General features: G+C 38.3%; 1 protein-coding gene and 1 long non-coding RNA gene across 2 annotated transcripts in view; both read right to left on the minus strand.

Annotated features, from left to right (window-relative positions):
- The window catches only part of rgs3a (regulator of G protein signaling 3a), a 138,141-nt gene that overhangs the window by 108,013 nt on the left and 6,558 nt on the right, over positions 1-23,570 (minus strand). The window contains exons 3-8 of the mRNA XM_025062385.1: positions 18,745-18,795; positions 17,261-17,319; positions 17,068-17,162; positions 16,326-16,394; positions 12,043-12,103; positions 9,502-9,592 (exon numbers count right to left, since the gene is read on the minus strand). Of these exons, the coding sequence (XP_024918153.1) occupies positions 9,502-9,592; positions 12,043-12,103; positions 16,326-16,394; positions 17,068-17,162; positions 17,261-17,319; positions 18,745-18,795 (426 nt within the window). The remainder of the gene's footprint in view (positions 1-9,501; positions 9,593-12,042; positions 12,104-16,325; positions 16,395-17,067; positions 17,163-17,260; positions 17,320-18,744; positions 18,796-23,570) is intronic.
- LOC112488052 (uncharacterized) lies at positions 5,072-9,050 on the minus strand. The gene is made up of 3 exons (XR_003051743.1): positions 8,233-9,050; positions 7,615-7,687; positions 5,072-7,198 (listed from the first exon to the last, which is right to left on the minus strand). It is a non-coding gene; the product is annotated as an uncharacterized LOC112488052 (long non-coding RNA).

Below are 23,570 nucleotides of genomic sequence, written 5' to 3' on the forward strand. Positions count from 1 at the left end.
ATGAGGACTGATTCATTTTTTAACTAAGTAAAGGGAGTACAGTACTGGTTTACTTTTACTCTTATTTTTAAAGAACAAATCCAAGACTTTTTATTTGTAGCAAAATAGAAAAAAAAAGTTAATTTCTATACCAGTGGACCATGACTGAAATAACCTTAGGGCTAGAAAGAAAATCGAAAAACCTACAGCATAATACCACAGTTCCAATAAGCAATAAGTGGTTTTCAAAATAGGGGCTGCCCCTCCTAGACACCCACCCCTCCCCCGTCTCCTCCTCAGGGGTCAGAGAGATTTCATTTTAATTTAATATTTTTTCTTTTTTCAAAATGTTTCTCAGTGGGAAAATGCACATTTTTTTATTTGATTTTTCCTTTGTTCAAACAAAATAACACAATTTTAAATGAAGTACAGTACAGTTTTGAAGAAACAGCAGTAAATGTAAAAATGTGGGAAGGCTTGTTCAAAATAAGGGGGCGCTGCAGTAGAAGTTTAGAAACTAATATCTGATTTTACTTGCTGAATAAATCTGTTTTTCCACCATCCCATTAAGCTTTTTTTGAATTTAAGAGGCATCCTTTTTTTTTCTTTTAGAATATTGTATTGTTATTTGAAAATAACATCTGTATTTTATAGGATTCTCAACACCGGTTTGTTTGTCTGCGACATAAAGTTTAACCTAAGAGTCAAATACCAAAGTAACCTTAGAGGGAGAACGACCCAATCTCCTCTTTGCCGTTGCCATCGTAACCCTTAAGTCCTTCAAACAGAGAGATTCTGTCACTTTTTAAACCTTCAAACCTCCAGGGGTCCAGAAGAACAAAGGAGCTAACCTGGCTGGCATCAAGCCCAGGAGAACTGCCCTTTGTCTGGCCAAGATATTAGTAACACCGGGGTCTTGGAGAGGGGAGAGATGTAGAAGAGTTGGCGGTCAGCACCAGCGAGAACCACTGACGTAAAAAATGGGAGCAGATAATGAAGTAGTGACAAGAGACGGAAAACGCATATGTAAAAATTCAGCTAATGTACGTAGAGAGCGCGTACTCTGGATATAAATTTGTACTGTAAGTACTTTGATAGTTACTGCCAGTGTGTCAGGTTAAATGACACACTGATCTGGTCTGAACGATTAAAGCCCCTTGACTTGAGTCCTAATCCCTTTCTAAACCATGCACTTGACACTCATTCAGCCTTTTTAGCTCCAGTCAGCAGCAAACAAACACACACTTGTCAGGGAGGAGTGAAAATCACCCCCCTCCCCAGCCCCCCCGGCCCACCACAAAAGGAAGGATTTCTTCAGAGCTAATGCACTGGTCAAGTTTCCTGAGGGGCCGGGGCTGTAAGGAAGCGATTGTTGATCTGAAAACTTTAAAAGTTTCGTCAACCCAGGTCAGTTTGTATTTCCTGTAAACGTACATATTTTTAGGTTACATAAATACTGCAATACTACTGAGCAGAGTTGAATTAAAAAACAAAGTATTCTGAAAAGCAAACATCTGAAAATACATACATCAAAATGCATTTTCTTAAATGATTACACTGAAGAAAGGTCTAATTTTACCCTTAATTACTTTTATTTTAGAAAATCAAATAAAAAGGGTTGTTAATTATTATGGCGGCTCAATATGATTATAATAATGACTTATCCCTGAAGCTTAATACACTCTGTCATATTAATTACTAGGTGATCTCCATTACATTCTTTACTATGTACGCGATTCAATTAAAGACATAAAAAGAAACGAACTGATTTCTCACCATAAAAAGCTTTAGGTAGCGTTTCAGTCATGTCTGTCTGTTCGTATTTATTTCTGGCACAGATTTGATAAATGACAGCAGTGAACACACACATCTCTTACAGCTCACGTTGATGAGAATAGAGCAGCACAGAAATACAAATACCCCATCTTTTTTTTTGCAATGTCAGGAACAACTGAAAACGCATTTAGGCAAAATACTGCGTGTCGTCTGAAAAGAACACAAAATGGATACAACATTTAATCAGGCGCTACATATTGAAGTGAGTCTAATCTGATTTGACGGGATTACTGTGTTCACAAAAAAAAAATCTGATGAGTCATTTCTGCTTAAAAAATTACATTTTGTCAGTGCAGTCTGTGTCTCCCCCACCTCCCCTCCCTCTCACACACAGCTGTCAAATTAAACATTTTAACAGAATCACAACAACACCAACAACCAACCAGCCAACCAATCACGTAAACAAAGCCGTCATCGGCATATAGTTTAACGTCACAATGTGTTTGTCCGCTCAGCTAACCAACTAGCTTGTTGCAAAATTTGTTTTAATGCCATACATCAGAATGAGAGATGGCAACGTAACCCTGACACGCCGTAGATTAAGGACGTCGTAAACTGATGACCCCTCTCTCCCCCCCCCCATAGAACCCACATCATCCTTGTGTATAACTCCAAGTATGACTCAAACTGAGCTCTATTTAAGGGGTCACTCCATATTTTATTAGGTTGTTTTTTCCATTCCTCTCATGTTCTGCCGTGTTGTGTGGACAAGTACGACACAAATGGATGTTTTGATGCAAACATCTAACTTATTCATGGACGCAACGGTAATTAAACTGCTGGTACAACTGCACACAAACTGATATTTGTGAGTAGTTTCTGTCTGACCTACACAGTTGATGATTGTATTCTCTGTTAAGCTCTGCTCACTTTCTGCTCAGCTGGCTGGGAAAAGAATTTTGAAAGTTATTTGAATCTTTTGTTTTACTACTTTATTGTCTAATATGATGAAAGTTTGAATTAAAAGACTTACATAAAATAGATAAATATTTGTTTCCTTTTGGATTGAAACAGCCTTCTGTAAATGAGAGGAAACCAAAACTGTGGTCTGGTTGAGCTTCCGCCCACACACTGCACCTCACCCTATTATCCACCTACGTATATAACACTGGCATCCAGTTCATTGCATATTCATTAAAACCCATCTTAAGAAGTATTGGTCCTGGTGGTCAGTACAGATGAGTACACATACAATACTTGTACTCCTATTGATTTGTAAAAAATGGTATTGGGGGAGACGCCTAAAAAATAAAAAATTATAAAACACTTAACGCTTTTACATATTTAAAGACGGCACTTCTTTTCCACCAGAGTGGCAGAGTGGCATTATGTTGGTGTGAGGATTACGTGTCATTTACGCAGGATGTGCTGATCTCAGTATGTGCTGTGACACAAGGTAAAAATATCCGCAGAACAGGACGACATTGCACCTGGTTCTGACACCATCACACCTGTCGGTCGCACTCTGACCAGTTGTGTCTGCTTAGTTCCGCCCACCTTCCGCAGGCTCAACATGCCTTCATAAAACTGGAAGACCATTTCTTATTTACTTTACGTCAACGTCGACTCGGAGTCGCCGGGGTTCAGTGACCATGACCCGGCCACATGTTAATGTCCTTTGATTGGAGTGGACTCCAAGAGGCCGTTTGGTGGATTACAGTCTGCGTTGATACAGTCCTGTGACTAGATAATGGAGGCGCCGACATCCTGTGTGTCTGAAAGACTGACAGTTGGATGTACGCCTCCTCATCAACTCTGACCTTCCCCGAGGACAAAATGTAACTGCCGGCATCAGACTGCAACTACATTTTGTCCTCCCTGAGAATTCTACACATTCTGCTGTACGCAAAATACTCAATTGTCATTGTTGCTCATGTCAGGCCCAGACTGTACTTAAGTGTTACACGTCTAACTTTTCTAATAGTTCTGTGGTTCTAAAACTGCCTTAGTAGGAAAGGATTCATAATATCTGGATTGTGGCTAAAAATCTGAAAAGGCTATGACAGCATCAACGTGAAGAGAACCACAAACCTATTTATAAATGTTACAGTGCACATGCATTTTGTTTGGCAAGAAGAAAAATGTGACAGAGCAGATTCCAGGAAACAGAAAACTAAAAAGTTAAATTAAATCCATCCATCCATCTATCTACCCATCCATCATCCAGCCATCCATCTTTCCATCCATCCATCCATCTACCTATCTACCCATCCATCCATCTATCTATCCATCCATCAATCCATCCATCTACCCATCCATCCATCCATCCATCCATCTACCCATCCATCCATCCATCCATCTATCTATCCATCCATCAATCCATCCATCTACCCATCCATCCATCCATCCATCTACCCATCTATATATCTATCTATCCATCCGTGTTAACCCTGATCGTAGGTATCAGTTACATGTCATACCAAACATGTTTACTCATCAACACATTATCACACATCAACTCACACATACACACATGTAATATTTAACCAGATTAATTTGATAAAATTACCCCCCCACCCCCGCCCCTCCTTTTATTTGCCCTCTACATATAAGATAATAGCACGGCGTAATGTTTAATCTGCTGATTCAAACGCAGCGCGTGTCGTCTGGATGGAGCTGACAGAGAACATTAGTGCGTACCGTACGTCTGGTCTCCCATTCATCCATTATGAATAGGATGAAACACGTGTGCGCATGAAGCCGATGACATACTTTTGAAGCGGCAGCCCATTGGCTCTTGAGCTATTTTTTTGTTTTACACGCATGTGGAGACCACCTGACCCACATCATGAGCTGGTGGGCGGGAAATACATTATCTATGGTCAAAACACACACACGTACATGTCACCGTGGGTCAGTCGGTTCCACTGACACACTTCTACAAGAGGAGAGCCACTGCGTGCTTCATTATTAAAAAATTAAAGATGCAAATGGAGAAAAAAATGCATACTGTATACATATGTATCAAAATATTTAAAAATTAATTATTTGAATGCATGCGTGCGTGCCAAAAAGCACAATGGACTTAATTATTCTAAAAGGACATGCTAATGTCCCAAAAAACAATGAAAGTTACAAGACATTTAAATTTTTGTGCAGTACAATTTCAGTTTATCTACTTTTTTGTTTGTTTGTTTTAAGCACTTTAATAACTAAACAGAATTCTAGGTAAACAGTTCTAAAATTAGGTCTTAACATGTTAATCCTATTTGTTTGTGATTAATTAGATTTAATGAGTTCTAAAATTAGGTCTTAAATTAACATGTTAATTCTATTTGTTTGTGATTAATTAGATTTAATAAGATAAGATATATAAATATACCTAAAAAAGTCTTTTGTCTCTGGGATTATCAAGTATCAATCCCATTTCATAAAAACCGCGATAAATCATGATTAATTGTGATTAACGCACAGTATTTTCGGAATTATTCTGATTAAAAAAGTCAATAATTTGACAGCCCTAGTCTTATCATATAGCATTAGCAATGCTAATGTATTTCAGAAAAAAATGATTCCAACTATTAATGAGGTTTCTACATTAAAAATGTTGTGGTAATTGCTCCATCTCTCTGTCTCTCCTCGATACTTAATGCTGTTTGGCTGCCACTCCTGCCCTGTCTGTCCGTTCCAGCCCTTTCACAGCATGTAGGCCAAGTTAAAACGGCAACTCTTTATTTGCTCTACAGTGTAATTAACTGTCAACAGTTTTGTTGAACAAGCAGGAGGGAAATCGATGAGCCTGAAACGAGAGGATGGAGTCTGTCGGGCTGTGCAAAAAAGTATGTTCTCTACGGAACGTTGAGTCATCTGTATACAAATGTTATAGATGACACGCACATTCTGACGTTAGACAAATTGTTACACTGAATGAATCCATCTCTAGAAAAAGGAAAGAGAAAAATTAATGTCTATTTACTATGTTAGGTTTCCATAGGAGCTGAGAACAGACTTGTGTTTAAACTTTCAGGTCCCTCATAAATTTGCCTTCAGGAAGTTTGGCTGCAGCATGATTTGTTTTTTTGTTTTGTTTCTCTAGCAGTGCTGTGAGAATGAGGGATCATTGGGACACACCGGTCCAAACGATGCACCTCTGCTCTGAGTCTCTGCATATCAGCAGGATCAATTTAACAGACCGGTAGACGCCGTGTTCACCAGACTGTGCAGGATATGCAAATAAAAAGTTGGACTTTCATTAAAGGAGGATATGGTGCTGCAGGATTATGACAGTGCTGTCTGCGGGGCGGAGGGGTTATTTAAACGGATATTACTCAGGGACAGTTTGTCAGGATGATGTGAAGAGTCTGCAGATGAAAGACGTGTATTTAGTCTGAGCTGTTTGATAGAGAATAAAAAGAAAAACTTAAGTTGAACTGCTGCCACCGACAAGATTTGAGCATTAGCAGCTATAACTATCTATAACTTAAAGCTAATGAACACAGAGTGACTAAAATCAGTCAAAACAAATTATTAAATTCAAAACTAAGTGATGAAGTGATGAGTTCTATTTATAGAAAAATAAAGATATTTGTCATAAATTAGGTTTCCACATCAATACACTGAAACAGGGAGGCTGAAGTTACATAAAATTATGTGTGAGAGCAAATATAAATAATATAAATAAATAAATAAATAATGACTTTTTTCTATTCTACTCCAGCACCTAGGAACATACAAAAAAATAAGATACAGATACAGTGTTTTTCAACCTTGGGGTCGGGATGCCACGTGGGGTCACCTGGAATTAAAATGTCTAGTAATAGATTTTTTTAAAAATGACAAAAAAATATATATATATTTAGCAAATTGAATTAAAGTACTATAATAGTTTTCATCTTTCATGTCTTCACTGCAGCCAGTATAAGATGCTGTCGTAGCGCTTTTGTAATTGTAATTCATTGATTGTTTGTTCAGTGTGAAGACAAACTCGTCTAACTGTTCATGTAATCGGGTCAAATAAAATGTCACCCTGTCCGCTAATCTGGCTACGACTGTATTTACAACACAGTATAACAAACACGATCAAAAATCGTAATCGTAATTCTAGAAAGAAAATGTCTCTGTGGGTCGCCAGAAATTTGTCGAAATGACGTCACAGGCCAAAAAAGGCTAGAAAATCTTCAAGGCAAGGACGTTTGAACATCTACGATACAGTGGTTTTTCTGAGAAGGCAGGAGAGAAAAGACCATGAGTGAGGTCACAGGTGAGTACTATCTTATAACTACACTACAAACATGAATAAGGGGTAAGAAAAGGACAAAATGAGTGAATTCATAATGAAATAGTTTGATCACTTCCCTGTGGTTACCAGCCACACTGCAACTCTTGGCCTACATTCTGCCGTCTGGTGACACGGAAGTGCATGACTCTGAACCCCCTACAAAACCTGCACAAACACACACATGGATCAGAGCAGACAGTAGTAGGGCAGTACTGCCAGTAGGAAAGATGAATACATCCTGCCCCATTAATACTACAAACCACAAACCATGTTCAGGGTTTTTGTTTTTTTTTTTCTTTTTGCCACTTCACATCCTTTGGAGATTAATGACATTGAAAAAAAAAAACCCTTTGTTGCAGTTTTTGACCATCGTTAGTGGCGTCCTGCTGCAGATTAACACCTTACAACCTTTCATCCTCAAGCTCACCACTTGACCACACTCTGAAGTATAAATCAGGACCACCCCCCCCCGTCCCGTCCCCTCCGCCCCTTGCGATTCCAGTAATGATTTCCTGCTGCCTGAGTCTTGCCCAATCAGATATCCTTGTCCCCGTTTTCATCCAGAGAAGTACAAAACTTACTTTAAAGTTGCATGAGGGAGATTAGCCCAGTTCAGTCAAGCCGTGGAAACTCAGAGGAGAGAATGCCTAAACGCTATGAAGTCGTTGTTATTTCCAAAAAGAAAGAATGGAGTGAAAAAAAACAAACAAAAGAAAGACAAAAGAAAAAAAGAGAGAAGAAAAAAAGAAAGACGTGTTTTGGAATGTTGGACTGACAGCATGTGCTGATGTGAGCTGCTTCTCGCAGTGTGTGCGAGAGGCAGCAGTAAACACTTAAAGAAATCCACTCAATGAGTGAGGCTTAGCTCCCTAAAGTGGTCTTCCACTAAACTGTGACCAATTTAGCTTAGCTGCAGCAAAGTAGATAATTATTGACAGATTAGGAGCACGTGCACGCGCTGAACAACAAAGGGAGATCAGAGGTATTGATGGCAACAATGATTGTGCAAAAAGGAGTTGAATATACTTGAAAAAAACCCAATATGGATTCAATGGAAACAAAACAGTTAAATGCTCGTAGCATCCTCTAATATTTCAGACAAATTGTCTGCAAACACACAGCAATATATTGTGCAACTTTTCATTCGTATCATGCGCAGTGACTTACATCAGAGATAATAACACAAACTTGGTACTCACCTTAACCTAGGCTGCTCTTAATGCTGCCATTGAGTAGCATAACTCCAGCACACAGACACATCACCACCACCACCTCCTCCACCAGTGTAGAACTACGGGTGAGTGCAAACATACGCAGAAACAGAAGAAGAAATGCTCCAAAATGGAGAAGAGATTTCCAAACTAACGTGTCTGTGTGTGTTTGGGAGAGTTTGCTGCGAGTGTGTGTCTGTCCGGCAACGAAGCTGTAAAGCAGAGCTCAGTCTCTCTCTCTCTCTCGCGTGCTCTCTCCCCCTCACTCTCTCTCACAACTGTGACGCGTCACTTTGGTCCAGACCCCTCCCCTCCCCTCCCCTCACCCATGCATCCTACACTCTGTCTCCTCACTTGCTCTCTTCCAATCCCTGTCTTTCCTTCTCCTAATCCCACAGCGCTTCAGTCGCTGCCACATTCTGTCCAAAAGCCTTGACAAGACGGACAAACGAGATAGATCGCCATCAGGGGAAACAGATCCTGTTAATGAGGTTGTTCCTGCTACGGTCGTTAGTCGAAGAGCTCATCAGAAACTTATTTACAATTTCAGACGGCAAAATACTGACGGGGTTGTTCCAGTTCCACTCACTGCAGCGGCACTTTGACAAACAATGAACAATGTTTATATTCTGTGTAGCTACACCGTCCTTTAACCCATGCAATTTTAGTGCATATGAAATGCTTTCATTCTTCAATTTAAGTGTGCTTAGAAAAAGTTGGGTTTTTTTCATTAATCTAATTTTCCAAATCACTCAAAACACATTCACAACAAGAGCAAGAGAACATGTGGGTTTGAAGAACAACAATTGCTGATATAAAGGAACATATATATATATATATATACATATATATATATACACATATATATATATACATATATATATATACATATACATATATATATATACATATACATATATATATATATAAATATATATATATATAATTATATAAATGCAATCAGGTCACATTTTATCCCAGGTTCAAATCCCACATATCTGTGACGTGTTTACAGTAATTCCCTGCTGAATCGCTGCTCCTCAGGGACGGGTTGATGCAGAAGACAAATTCTGTAGTGTGTAAACACACCTTTATATGATTGTATATATATATATATATATATATATATATATACAATGACAGATAAGGGAGTGTTCTCTTATACATACATACAATGACTGATAAAGGTGAGTTTTCTGATTTTGTAGAGGAGTGCCTCCTGTTTCTAAGTAAAGAACCGACGTTACACTAACTCACCAACTCTGTGGTAGTTTGGTTGTGTGGGCACTTTCAGATGCTTCTTCTTCCCCAGCTCTTCCCCAAGTAGGTAGAACCATCCATGAACCTCCTTCAACACAGACACAAAGACTGACTCAATAATTGTGTGTGTGTGTGTGTGTGTGAGTGTGTGTGTGTGTGTGTGCTGACTTAAGGCTTGGGGATTCAACCTTGCCACAACCACTACAGATAATTCACTATGCAATCAAATACAGATGGAGAAAAACACAAATGCATGGACAAAACAAACACACATACAAACACACACTGCATGCATGTCAGTGTGTATACTAGTTCCTTTGGGGCAACAAGCAATAAAAACATACACACAGAAATACACCGAATACACACAAACACACACTTTGGCTTATTCCAACAGCTGACGCCCCCACTGCTGCACTTCTGCCTTGTGGGCCAGATGGTGTGTGTGTGTGTGTGTGCATGCATGTCAGTGTGTATGTGTGTGTGTGACTACTGTATGTGTGTAAAATAAAGCTGCAGCAGAGAGAATTTGACTTGTAATCCTGATGATGTGGACACAGTCTTGAAGACAAAGACACAGAAAGACGGTCCTCAGCTCAGCCATCACTTTACATGATGTTATATTTTTATTACACTGCATACACACACACACACACACACACACACACACACACAGAGCTGCCTCTTTTTACATTAAACGCTGTGCCGTTGTGGCCAGTAACAATAATCTCCATTTTAAAAGCATCTTATCTGAGTGGACAGATATCTGCAGGCGATGGGACGAGGGGGGAGGACAGGCAGGGAAGCTTGCATAGAAGAAGGGGCGGGAGGACACGGGAGGCGAAGGGGGGGGGCATATGTCCTCAACAACAGAGAGGGATTTACTCTGTTGTTCAATATCACGCTGCACACGTGAGCAAAAATAAATAAAATAAAATAAAAAATCCAAAACACTGTCACCGAAGGGCGAAAACAGATCAAGAAAATGCTGCAAATGAGGACGAAATAAGAACAAAGACAATGAGGACACATGGTCCAAACACACGATGACATGATGTGACAGACGAGTAGAACGTTCATTTAGGCTGAAAATGAACTCTGAAAAACCAACACAAATGTGTGGGTTCACCGAAAAAGGGCCATTTAAAATAAAAACAGAGAACAGTGAATGCGGTGGCGACAATGACGAGACAGAGCTGTCCGCGATTTCAAGCTTCAAACTACATAATTAGCATATTCTGAACAGTGAATGAAATATAATTTCTAGTCCATGTTTTCCTCGCTTTGTTGTGGACCTGAGATGAAACGAAAGAACAGCGCCGAGTTCAAGTCAGTTTAGGGGAAAACGCGAGCTTTTGTTAATTTGTAGCTGTAGCTTTTGTTTGTTTTAAGTTTTGAGTCTCAACACCAAATTAAGACTTCTGTCTCAACTTCTCTGTCTGTTCGGGAAGGAAAAACAACAAAAGGTGCAATTAAAATACCAGCTAAGTGAAGGGAGACGCCGTGTTCTGAGTCAGTCGATTGAAGAAAAAAAAAACATTTAGTTAAAAATGTTCTTATCACTTTATGCCCAGAGATTTGGGTATTTAAAAAAAAAACTGAAGGCTGATTGCATCGTACTTTCATTTTTGAACCAACACCAAAAGAGAGAAAACACGCCACTGTTTTTACTAAGTGACATAAACAAAGTTAATAACATGTCAACAATATAAAAGCTCAGACTTAGTGTTAACGACATGACAGACTTGTTTTACATTTACATAGAAGTGTATTGTTATGTCATTTACTCCTGAGGCTTCATTAAGGCTGGTTGACTTAACAGTGAACAACTGCCCAGGTTTAAGGACACAATTACATGCAAAGTTAAACTCTTTATGGGGCTAGTTACCATTTTTTTGGTAATTTCCACACATTATACATCATGCTCATGGTTCGTCTCAGTGGGTTTAAAAGTCATATCACCTTCACCCAGACAATCAGCAAAGATCTGTTTCACCACAGATGGGCAGGTAATGAAATGTTATTACTTCATTGCCCTTGATTTTCTACAGAATGACAAAAAATAAATAAAAAAAATGTCAACACAGTACTAAAGTCCTATTATGTCCCCCAATAGGGGTCTATGGGCTATAGTTCATTTGGAATTTGAAAGTATTTCATTGAGTGCCCTATAAAGCATTGTTTCCCAAAGACTGAGTTGCGACCCTCAGGTGGGTCGCAAGAGAGGGTTGTCCCAGGAGTTTACGAATAATGTCTATTGGCTTGGGTAGCGAAAGCTTGTGACTTTTAAAATACGGGTGCCCAGAAAAAAAAGTTTGGGAATTTGGGCTTAGGTATCGGATCAGACGGCTGCAGTTGATTTTTTTGTTCTTTTTGTGCGATCCTGACTATAAGTTGGGTCATCTGTAGTGGATATTCTATCAAAGCTATCCCGTAAATTCAATCAAGAAGACTACATTAAAAACCCGTCAAACCAGTGAAAACTGTTTTAAATAATGTTTTTTGAGCAGCAATCTGTAACATAATGTTGAAACTGACCTTGTCTGGGTCCATTAGTGAGCGAACCCCGAAGCTCACGCAGCCCAGCAGAGCACTGATCCTGCAGATTGAGAAAAACTGATTAAACAGAATGAAACAAGTAAATATCCCGTCTAACCCTGGTCAGGTCTGATTTAACTGACAGTCATTACACATTAAATCAATTCCACCTCCGAGGCAAATCCACTAACCAGCGGGACGAGGGGCTTAAAATTTTATGTAGCTTATCTTGATTTCAGATTTGGTTAATCATTACCTCGTCTGTAATTTACTCTAATTCATCCCATAAGTGAAACTGTTCAGCTGCGATAAAACCAAGCACCAGAGGACAAAACCAAACCGTAATTGTTTCAACGATAATATTTGACACATGGGATATGTTCTTTATTAATATGTTAATTTAATTGATATCCAACAAATTTATTATCACAATAATGGCTGTACGTGCGCTGGGGAAACGTGCGGGTGTGTTTAATTATGCGTACATGAGCAAAACAGTTCTGGACAACCGACCAGCTGGGTCTGCACCGCTGCAGCTGCTCGGGCTAACACCGGGGGCAAACCAGCCCACTGCAAAAAAGCAAGCAGCAAACGAGCGATGTTTCATGGCCCCACTCTGTAAAACCACTGGCAGAGCTTTGCTGCATTGACAGAATGTGGTGAAAACACTGGGGAGTTCACAGTCGCCTGTTCTACCTGGTCTCCAGGGAACTCCAGATCTGATTTTTTTTTTCTTAACCAGAACAGTCTGAAAAGCATAACGCGAGTTTGTCCTCCTCTAGTTTTAAAGGACGAAACAGAATAAGAAAAAATTTCACTTCATACTACATACAATATTGAATTATATTGTTAACAAATACTTTAATTCAGTGGTTCTTAAACTGTGATACACGTAAAGATGTGGACTGAAGAAATAAAAAATGTTGGAGCCACAAAGAGTAAAAAAAGGAGCTTTCAGAATAATCATGTAAAAACAACAAAAAAAAAGATTTATAAAGAATCTGTGCAGCACTTTTGCTGCTACTGTGTTAGCACATTTGACTGGTAGAGAACAGCAATAAGCAGTCACCCCCCGGGGCCAGATTTATAATGTCTATACATCCATCTTTTTTACTGCCTGCTTCTGTAAGATACATATATATATAAAATATATAAAAAATAAAAGAAAAATGTGATATAACAGGCACTCTACAGTCTACTATATATTGCAGAGTAATAAAAAATAAAAATAATAATAATCTAATTTTTCTCCAAATGTTGCTCCTGTGACCATTTATTTTATCCACATGAAAGTGCGCATACAGCAGCAGCAGTGGTTGTGTCTGTATATGGTTCAGTAATAAAAACACAAATATCCAAATGTCTTACATTACATTACAGTATGTACATGTTGGTATCCATGTGGCTACAGCAGCACTTTGCCCGGTGTTGCCTGGCAATAACCAGGATTTGCTGATTCCCACAACTTGCTCGCAGCGGGAGCGTTGAATAAGCACCTTTTAATGACATCTCAGCCCCTGCACTTTATTTGAAAAAATGGTTTCTGAGGAGGCGCGTGATTCACTGGTGAATTGCACTGCTGCGGAGAAAACACTTTGGAGATGCATTCCAATTACCACATCCATCCAAATTTGCAGGTGAGGGAGACAAATCTTCCTGTCCGCACTGGTGCAGTATAAATCTCCAACCATTCTCAGACACTGCTGGATCACAAGCTTCTCTCCCCCCCTAGCAAATGTATGAATGTGCACTCAGGCCAACACGACATCTTGTACGCAGGCTTCTTCAGCTCTTCAGCCCATTTAAAATTGAAATTCTTCTCTACGGCGCACCAGCCGTGCTGTCACTCCATTAACTCTCCATCAAAACAATAGCTTGCTTTTGGGCTGATTTTGGTCCATACGCCATAGTATGGACCACTTTTAATAATTCCAATTCTTGCAAAATCAACACAATCGACACTTGTAAATAAACAGTTAACTACCAAAGATGCACCAATACTTATACTAGTATTGGTATAGTTACGATAGTGTCTCATTGTCTTTGTGTGTAGTTCATTTCAATAGGTCAACAATGTCAACAGTTTGGTGGAATTTCTACAACTAAATAGTGCTAAATTTCGTGACAGTGTTTTCACACTGAACTGTGTTAATGGTGTCAAAGCTCTGCTCACTTTCAGTTCAGGTGACTATAATAACTACAAAGAATGTGACATTTGATTTGTCTTTCTTTATATATTTATTTATTTATTGTCTAAGATTTGAGACTCTTGGTTTAAAGAACAGAACATTTTGTTTCCGTTTGGCTTCAAACAGTCTTCTGTTATTGAGATGGAAACAAAACTGGCCGTAAAGAATGTTCCTCACTGTAGTTTAGGTTTATCTCACACCCACAAACTGCATATTTATTAAGATCCAACTTAAAGAAGTACCAGTACGAGTACTGTGTACTGACAAGTACGCAAAGAATATTACGCCTTATTATATTGGTTTGTAAACAAAAAGAAATCGAGAAAACCCCATTAATAACTTGCCAAGGTCTCCTTTTAATATTTACATGTTGTTATTGGTAACAACAGCTTATACCCTGCAGTAATACTTTGGATTTCTCAACACCTCATAGCACAGCTCACTGGACCATATGTCCTCCATTCTCTGCAATGACCAGCTGTTTACACTTCTGCTGAGACATGGAGGCAAGTGGTAACACTTGCCTCCATGTCTCAGCAGAAGTGTAAACAGCTGGTCATTGCAGAGACCATCTCTGCTCACTCACTCTGATGTCTTATTCCTTTATATGATGTCCCTAAATGTTCATTGTCTGAAAATAATACAGTTATCATATACAATATATAACGTAGTTGTTTAACAAAGGTATCCCCAATCCCTGGTCCGGGGACCCGTACCAGTCCGTAGGTCATTTGGTACCGGGCCGTAGTAAATAAATGTACTTCCGTTTAACTTGTTTATTTCACTCAAAAATAATCCAGTCGTTACTTAAAAATAATTTAAAAATATTAAAAATAATCCCTTTACTTTTATCATTCAAAGATTTAAGAACAACAGGTCAAAGGTCATTCAGACTCTGATACTAACAGAAGAAAGTCTGAAAGATGTTTTATTTTGAAAATTGAATGATCCTTCAACGATGGCGTGGTATTACCGGTCCGCAGTAATAGCTGATACCGACCGACCGGTCCTTGGTACAAAAAAACATTTTGGGGACCGCTGCTTTAATACACAGACTAAAGCCTACTGATGTAAAAATGTCTTGGTTTTTTTTCCCTTTTTGGAGCACAAAAATAAAAATTGACTCTAATTGGATTGTGACTTTCTGCCAATTTTCAATATTCCTCCAGCAGTCCTTCCAAAAAGACTGTGAACTCCCAAATAAACAAGTTTTATGACTTTGGAGCCTCACGGTCTAATTATAGTGCACTGATGTCAGATGTCAAGTTTTACTGTCTTTTTGCAGATTCTGAACTTTAAATGCTGGACTCTTCCGCCCCAAAAAGTGAAACTTGTTTTTACTCCACGACCAAAGAGCTTTCTTTTTTAGCCTCCCTTTCACAGCTCCAGCTGCCTTTTAAAACTGTGTGGATGTAATTATCCTGCACAGACGCTCATTTAGTCACTTTTCTCTCCTTCACACTCTCTCCTCTCTTTTGGCTTTTCTGACAGTCGGTTAGTTATTTTGTAGTGGTGCTCGACAGCTTCTTGCAGCCACAGTAACATTGTTTGTTTGCTTCTTTGTGTATTGCAGCAGTTGGCAGCCGTAATGAAGCGTTGCTGCTTTGCTTCTGTTTAGTTTGTCTGCTCATTGTACCATTCTTCGTTGGTGGGCTGTTTACGTGAGGCCAAATGTCGTAAAAAAACAACAACAAAAAAAACAACACATAGTGACGGGCGTGGAAGGGGAAAATGAAAGGGAGTGAGGGAGTGAACAAGGTGGCTGAGAAGTCGCACAGCTGCTGGTATTCATGACGTTATAAATGTGATCGTATATTACTGGACTTCTTTAACTCTGAAGGAAGGAGCAAATAGGACATAAAGGAGAACAACGAAGAACTCACAACCTGCACTTCTACTTCGCAGATGCCAGATTTGGCACCAACCAAATCAAGTGAAGTCAATTTCATTTGTATAGCCTAAATCTGTGTCAAAGGACTTGGACAGTTTTGAATAACCACCACAACCAAGTATTTTTTTTATCCACTGACGGTTTCACATCACAAGAGTCCGAGTTGTCATTGTACTGTGTTTTATGTGGGTCTGTGTGTTTACCTTGTTGTGGAGTTTGAGTTCCACATTGTGAAGAGCAGTCTCTTATGAAGGTCGCCCTCGCAGACAACACTGAACAAAGAACAGAAAGTCAGTGAACTATGACTTTGGGCAACATATAAAACCATGCACTGACTAAGAGTGAAGACAGTATGTTTATCCTAAAACAGAGATTTAAAGCAGGGGTTCCAAACTCCTGGTCTGGGGACCAGTGGCAGTCCCTTCATTCTTTTGTACCAGGCCAAAGTGAAAAAATGTTTTACTAATTTACTTCATTCAAAAAGAATCCAGTCATATCCCTTTACTTTTTTCATTAAAAAAAATAATCTTACTATGTTTAAAAAAAACAGGGTCATTCAAACTCTGATACTAACAGAATAAAGTATGAAAGATGTTTTATTTCAAAAATGTAATGATCCTTTAAAAATGGCGTATTACTAACTCTGCAGTAATGGCTGATACCGGCTGACTTTGTTTGGTCTTTGGTACAAAAAAGTGTTGTGGCTTAGAAATCTGTTGTATAACTGACTGGGAGCAGATGTAAAGACCTTGTCCTGGTCAACAGTCCAGCTGCAGCTTTTTAAGACCCTCTATAGGAGGAGTCCAGTCAGAAAATCATCACAGTGGTCGAGATCAAGCTTCTGATTCACGATCACTCCATGAAGTTTTTGTCATTTTTAACAGAAGGCAGAGGCGAGAGTTGACCATTAAACAGACAATAGATTAAGTTTGTAAGAATGCTTACAAGTGGAAGGTTTGTAAGAAGACGGGATTTCTACAGTGAGGAACCATCTGAGTCTTGAATCTGCCGTCAGGATCGCTGTTGGGACACATGCCCACCTAAGGTACACACACACAAACAAAAAAACTCAACCAATGGATAGTGTACATATAATATTTACTAACTCATGTTGTGGATGTTTTTTTTCTGCACAAACCTTTACGTAAGAGTCACATGACTCCTGGAGCGCCTCCATCATGCCCCTGGCCTCCAAAACTGCACACACATACTGTATAAATAGCTGAATAAATTATGAAAAAGCTCATTACATGATATCATATCATGGAGTGCTGACTGTGCAGTCACATTCATTATATATTAGGTAAGGCGCTGGTTTTTAAAAAGGAAAGAAAAAAACAAACAAAGACTCAGAAAACACATCGTTTCATTACATTACATTATTATTATTATTATTATTATCTTCATTATTATGGTTGTTGTTATTGTTTGTTCATGTCTTAGATCTTAAAGTAGAATTTGTAATTGACCACAGAGAAAAAAAAATGAAATCGAACTCAAAAACCCAAATTCCAGGAATTTGAGAATGCAAAACATATAATATATCACTGCCAGCATTTTTTTTCCCCCAGTACAAGGCCAGTATCCAGGCCATGTTTTTACTGGTGTCAGCTCCAGAGCAGCAGGACAGCAGATGTGACGGAGAATCAGCAGCTCAATCTGCCCCCCACATGGGGCTGGAACCCACATGAGCGTTGTAACAGGATGCATACAGTTATTTCATCATTATCAAGTGCAGCCTCAGCCCTCATCACAATCACCACATGGTCACTGTGTGCTGCGGCTTCACTGCAAAAAACCTCAGCTGTTCACGGTGCACGTACAACTGTCGTTTTCTATAACCTCAGAGCGCTTTGTGAACAACTGAGGCCAAAATAGAGAAATCCATTACTCACAATAACACATGAAGTACACGCTGGCTTATTGGCTACTAAAATATGATGAAAAACTTTACATGTTTGTACCCTTTGTCACAATCTAGCGTTTCTGCATAAATCCCCCCCAAAAAAAAAAAATGTATTATACTTTTTATTTGGTGGTACTGAACTGAGGCATAAAGAGTAAGGAGTGAAAGTAGTTAATTGTGAGTTTGTTAATTTATGTTGTGATTATATAAATTGAAGATACTAATTACATTTATTAAATTACCTTACTGTTATTATTCATTGTTGTTATTAATATTGTTATAATGAATCATTAAATTACATTACTGATTATGTTTATGTAAATGTACTAATTACATTTTTACATCAAACAATACGAATGCAATTGGTCAATTAGTAAATTCATGACAAGGAAAAGGCACAGCAAAAGATGTGTCCTCTTGTTTTGTGTAATTTGCTAAAAGACAACTACAAACAAAATAAATTTACTATTTTGTTTGATCAATGCATTAACTTCTCTTGTAAAACATCAACATCAAACAACTTTCAAACACAAAAAGTCAAATTATTGTCTAAATGCAATTGGGATGTTGAGGAATTTCAAAATAAATTTTAAAAAACAACAAAAAATCTTGTTTTGTCTCTTCACCTAGACCAGAGGTCTGAAACCTGGGGCTCCTGAACCACATGTGGCTCGTCAGCCTCTTTAACTATGCCTCCCTGTGTGAATGTGACTCACCACTGACAACGAGTCCGTCAGGCTCATGGACGACCGACAGCTTCAGCTGACCTATAAAAAACACAGCAGAAAAGGTTATCATTATATGTCACATGAAAAAATGGTCATAATTAGTAAAAAAAAAAAATCTTTGGATCCTTAATGGACAAACTGAAAATGGCATTGTTTTTGCTTCACAGCCTGAGATACTGGGTCTAACTGAGCAGAAGAACCAGTTTTAAAGTGGGTTAATGTCCACTGTGACTTTGTGAATTGGTCTAACTGAGCAGAAGTTAATGTCCACTGTGACTTTGTGAATTCATGCTTCTGTGAGAGCCTCAAAATCCATAGTGACAGGCCTTTTTTTTTTTTTTTTTTTTTGAAGCCACTTGCATTTGTTTATGCGGCCGGTTGTGCCTGAAAATTTGTTTAGCAACGAGTGGTTCGACATGACCGAGCACACAGTAATTTTAATTTACTTGTCTTGTAACTACATAAGTAATTTTAATTTACTTGTCTTGTAACTAAGTGCATATACAGTATGTGTGTCCGGTGTTCCTTCCTCTGTCACTTTTCCCTCTCCTCTCCTTTCCTTTTCTCTCTCCTGTAAGTGCCTCGCCGCTGCTGACGGCTCCAGGAGAGTTACAAGCCATGTTGACACGGCCAATGCTAACATTGGCTTTGTGCAATTTTTAATTAATCCCTCTCATAAAAGCACAGTCTGGAGCGAAAAATGTGGGAGCCCGGTTGTGTGATAACATTGCTGGCACTTCAGAGCTTGGGTACAAGGGGTGTTTGTCGTTCCCACACTGGACTTGGCATAGCTTTGTGCTGCTGGCTGCGGTGGAAGAACAAAGTGTAAAACACTGTGTGCAATTTATTCTCAGTGCGTCTGAACTACTGTTTGGTACAAATGTAGTTGTACAAATGACGCTGTTTCCAAAAGTACATCAGTCAATACAGTATAACTAACACCATTAGAAACACAACCATGAAATAATGATCACAGACAAGTGTGAATAAATCCAGAGGAGATGATCTTATTTATATCATTTAAATCCGTATTAACCAGAGTGGGTTTCTCCAGGGTAATGTGTTGAACATGTACTGATTTAGTTTAGGCAGTTTAAACAAGACAAATGCTGAGAGTCAATAATGAAGACATGAAACGAAGAGACACCAGAGACACAGAGAAAAACAACATGCTTTGTAGATTCATAGATAACAATAAATTCATTCTCTCTGATAAATGTATGAACCTGTTGCAAAAGATTTAAAACGAACACAAAATAATGAACACAGTGTTCAGTGAACTCACCAGTGTGAGACCGATTTATAAAATCAATGTATTTTGTGAAAATCAACAACTTTAAGGAAAAAGGGTGCTTTTGTGTGTATATGTTTGTTTAAATAGCAGCAGGAAAAGGGGGCTTTTGTGTGTATATGTTTGTTTAAATATCTTTTTTCCTCATATATATTTATGTATGTATGTATATATGTATGTATTTATGTATATATATATACTGTATATGTACATACATACATATATACATATACCCCTACACAAACGTATATAAAAAATATATGTATATGCAAATATATTTATTAAACATATATGTGCATATATACTGAATAAACATATATTGAGTCAACCACATTCATTTCTGTTACTAAGAACTGAGTTAAATCAAACTGATTGAACTGTCGTCCACCAACAACCACAGCCGACATTTCCAAACTCTCCCTTCATAGTAACTTTCACAGCTTTTTCCTTTTTCTATGTCTAAAGAGTGACATTTTGGCAAATCATGTCACGTTATTATGCAGGAACTAAAAATCAAAAAAGACTTCTTTTTTTTTTGCATGAAGAGGTCAACAGTCCGTGAGTGGGAGGGAATTAATTAAGCCTGGCAGACAAGTCAGGACTGTGGGTCAGTGGACTCACAGATGGTAATACCGTACACCCACATGCCTTCAGTCCATATGTATGTAATCACCTCCTCACACTCACACATGGCTATCATGGAGCACTTCCACACTGCTAACATTAGCACTGCTAACGTTAGTGCTGTTCATCTCAGAGACAAAAATACATTTCCTCAAATTTACTTAACATATTTACTAAAACGGGGGAATCAACTGTGACTAAACATTTGCACTCTAATGTATTTACCAGTAATGAGGCCCAAGCACTTCATATATTTGAGAACCCCAAGTTCTCAAATATATACACAACCATCAAAACACGTTGACTTATTTTGTCCAATCCTACAGTTTCATTTTCATATTAAGCTCAAAAGTAAATACGTTTCTAAAAGTTACAATAAAACAAAGCGTCGAGAAAGGGTTCTCAAACTGTGGAGACCACGCACTATATCCCGGTGTTTTCCACAAACTTTTTTTTCTGGGGACCCATATTCTAAAAGTCACAAACCTTTACGACCTAAAGTCAATAGACATTATTCGTAAGCTCCTGAGAAAAATGATGTGAGAGGAACCAAAAAGAAAATCTCAGCGTTTGGGAAACAATGCTCTCTAGGTACCACCTCTATAAGTAGCATTAAAATAAAGCAGCGCAGGTCGAACGTAGTTATTTGTGACTAATCCAATTCATAATAATAATATGGAAAAATGTATATGGCCATTCAATTACATACTACTAGAAAAAATACTGATAACCCCAAAACAAACCATTCAATCAATGGTACCCCAAAACAAAACATTCAATCAATGGTAAAGACTTGGTGATTTTTTTTGATGTTCTAATGCACAGGGGTAGATTAGTCATGGGTTTTCTGCTGCCAGTTGGGTGTTGAAGAATTAAAAATATGCACTCCCCTCTCCCTCCCACTCAATTATACACTTCTTAGCCCCTTTACAAATAAACTGAACGCACCCTACGGTAGCAAGGATTCCATCATTACCCGAGCAGCAACATGAGCCCGCAGCCAATTCAGAACAGGAAACACTCTAAATCACCCGGCCGGGAGAACAGGCGTCCAGTGTCAAGGTAATGCCGACCTTTCAACTTTTTACTGACAGAAGGAGAGTGTGAGTCCATAATTAACGTAACACTGAATAGTTAGTTCAAAAATAAAATATTTTATAGCCGCAGTAAAAAAAAAAAAAAAAGTCCTCTTAGGACTGAAGTATTCAGGGTTTGGCAAAAGCTGAGCAAGAAAAGAATAAAAAGGCCATACAAAAATAATTATCACTCCGACTTCAAGAAACAAAGACAATTACATTTTATAGTCTTTGAACTGAGCCCAGAGCGTTAGTGTTGAAAGGACTGAGGTCATTCATAAAAGACATTTAATTTGTTTAATGTAAATAAGAAACTAAAATTACATTTCATAAACAATCCTGAAGTCTTTAATGTGTTTTACTTATAATAAATAATAAAGCACAGCGCCACCTTCATCTCACTGGCCGTTAACTGTAGGGTTTTTCATTTTTATTTTCATTATTATTATTATTATTTAGAAAGCAGAAAATCTTTGCCTCTGAAACATCACGATGCCGATTTTAAAAGTACAGATTAAGCAGTTCTCAGTATTTATAGTAACTGTGTTTTGTAAAACAAAACCACCGACGCTGACGGCTGATTATACGATATGTCTCCTCTCTGTCCATGTGGCAGCTCAATTAGGTGCTCAAAGTGCTGATGTTTGTCCAGTAACAGCGCTGGAGTGATGTCAGGTCAGGAATAATCTAATATGAAGTCCTTACAGACTGGTGTGACCCCTCCCCACTAGGACCATTGGTGCCAGGCTTCAGTAACACACTAACAGAGGCCAAACAAAAACAGAATTTTTGGTTAACCAGGCAGGATGAGCTCATGATGAAGGGATATATTGTTTGAATTTTTGGATAAATGAACCACATCATTCACAAACTTCCTGCCCAGGTGCAAACATGAATTAAGAATTTTACCAACACAAAAAATAATTAACATGATGAATGTGATTACTGCCCTTATATAAATATCTTTTTATATACATCATTATATTCAGGCTGACTCTCTAAAAACATTCCATTTTACTATAAATAAAGTATACGTACCGTACACCATTGTTTCCCAAAGACTTTTTTTTTTAATAATGTTTATTGACTTGGGTCGCAAAGGTTTGTGACTTTTAAAATATGGGTCCCCAGAAAAAAGTTTGGGAAACACTGCTGTAGACTATACATATATACACATATACACAAATATATATTTACTGTATATGTATATACTGTATATATACGCATTTGTATACTTTATATGTACAATAAAAATAGTAAAATAGAATGTTGTTGGTGAGTCAACCTGAATGATTTAAATACATATTTTGCACAATGAAACAGTCGAGTCGACTGCGATGTGTCTGTTTTTTTATATATTAATCCCTAATTAAGTGAAAACAAATCAAGTACATACGTGCATTTCTGAATTTAATATAACGTTTAAACATACAAACACGATCAGTACATATTTGCTAACGCCACTGTCTGATGGACAATGACAGTTTTTTTAAAGGCCGTTCCACTTTCTCATGCCTCTTTGGCCCCATCATTGGTGCTGTCAATCAGAAGACACTGCTGCCGTGTACCTCTGATATAAAGCTGGTAACGAGCCAGAGTCAAAACAGCCAAACAAGGAAAGGAAAAAAAAAAACCCACTAAATGTGACCCCCAAAATGTACCTTCAATTATGTTACCCAACCAGGAGGAAAATGCCACAGAGCTGGAGACAGGTCTACAGACTGTATGTGTGTGTGTGTGTGTGTACGGGGCTCTTCATTACTCTGCTACCTCCCACTGCGCTTTAATAGGTTTTGCTGCTTATTTGTCACATTTACATTTGA

This window comes from Cynoglossus semilaevis, chromosome 14 (genome assembly GCF_000523025.1).
Source record: "Cynoglossus semilaevis isolate Cse_v1.0 chromosome 14, Cse_v1.0, whole genome shotgun sequence".
NCBI classification, from domain to species: Eukaryota; Metazoa; Chordata; class Actinopteri; order Pleuronectiformes; family Cynoglossidae; genus Cynoglossus; species Cynoglossus semilaevis.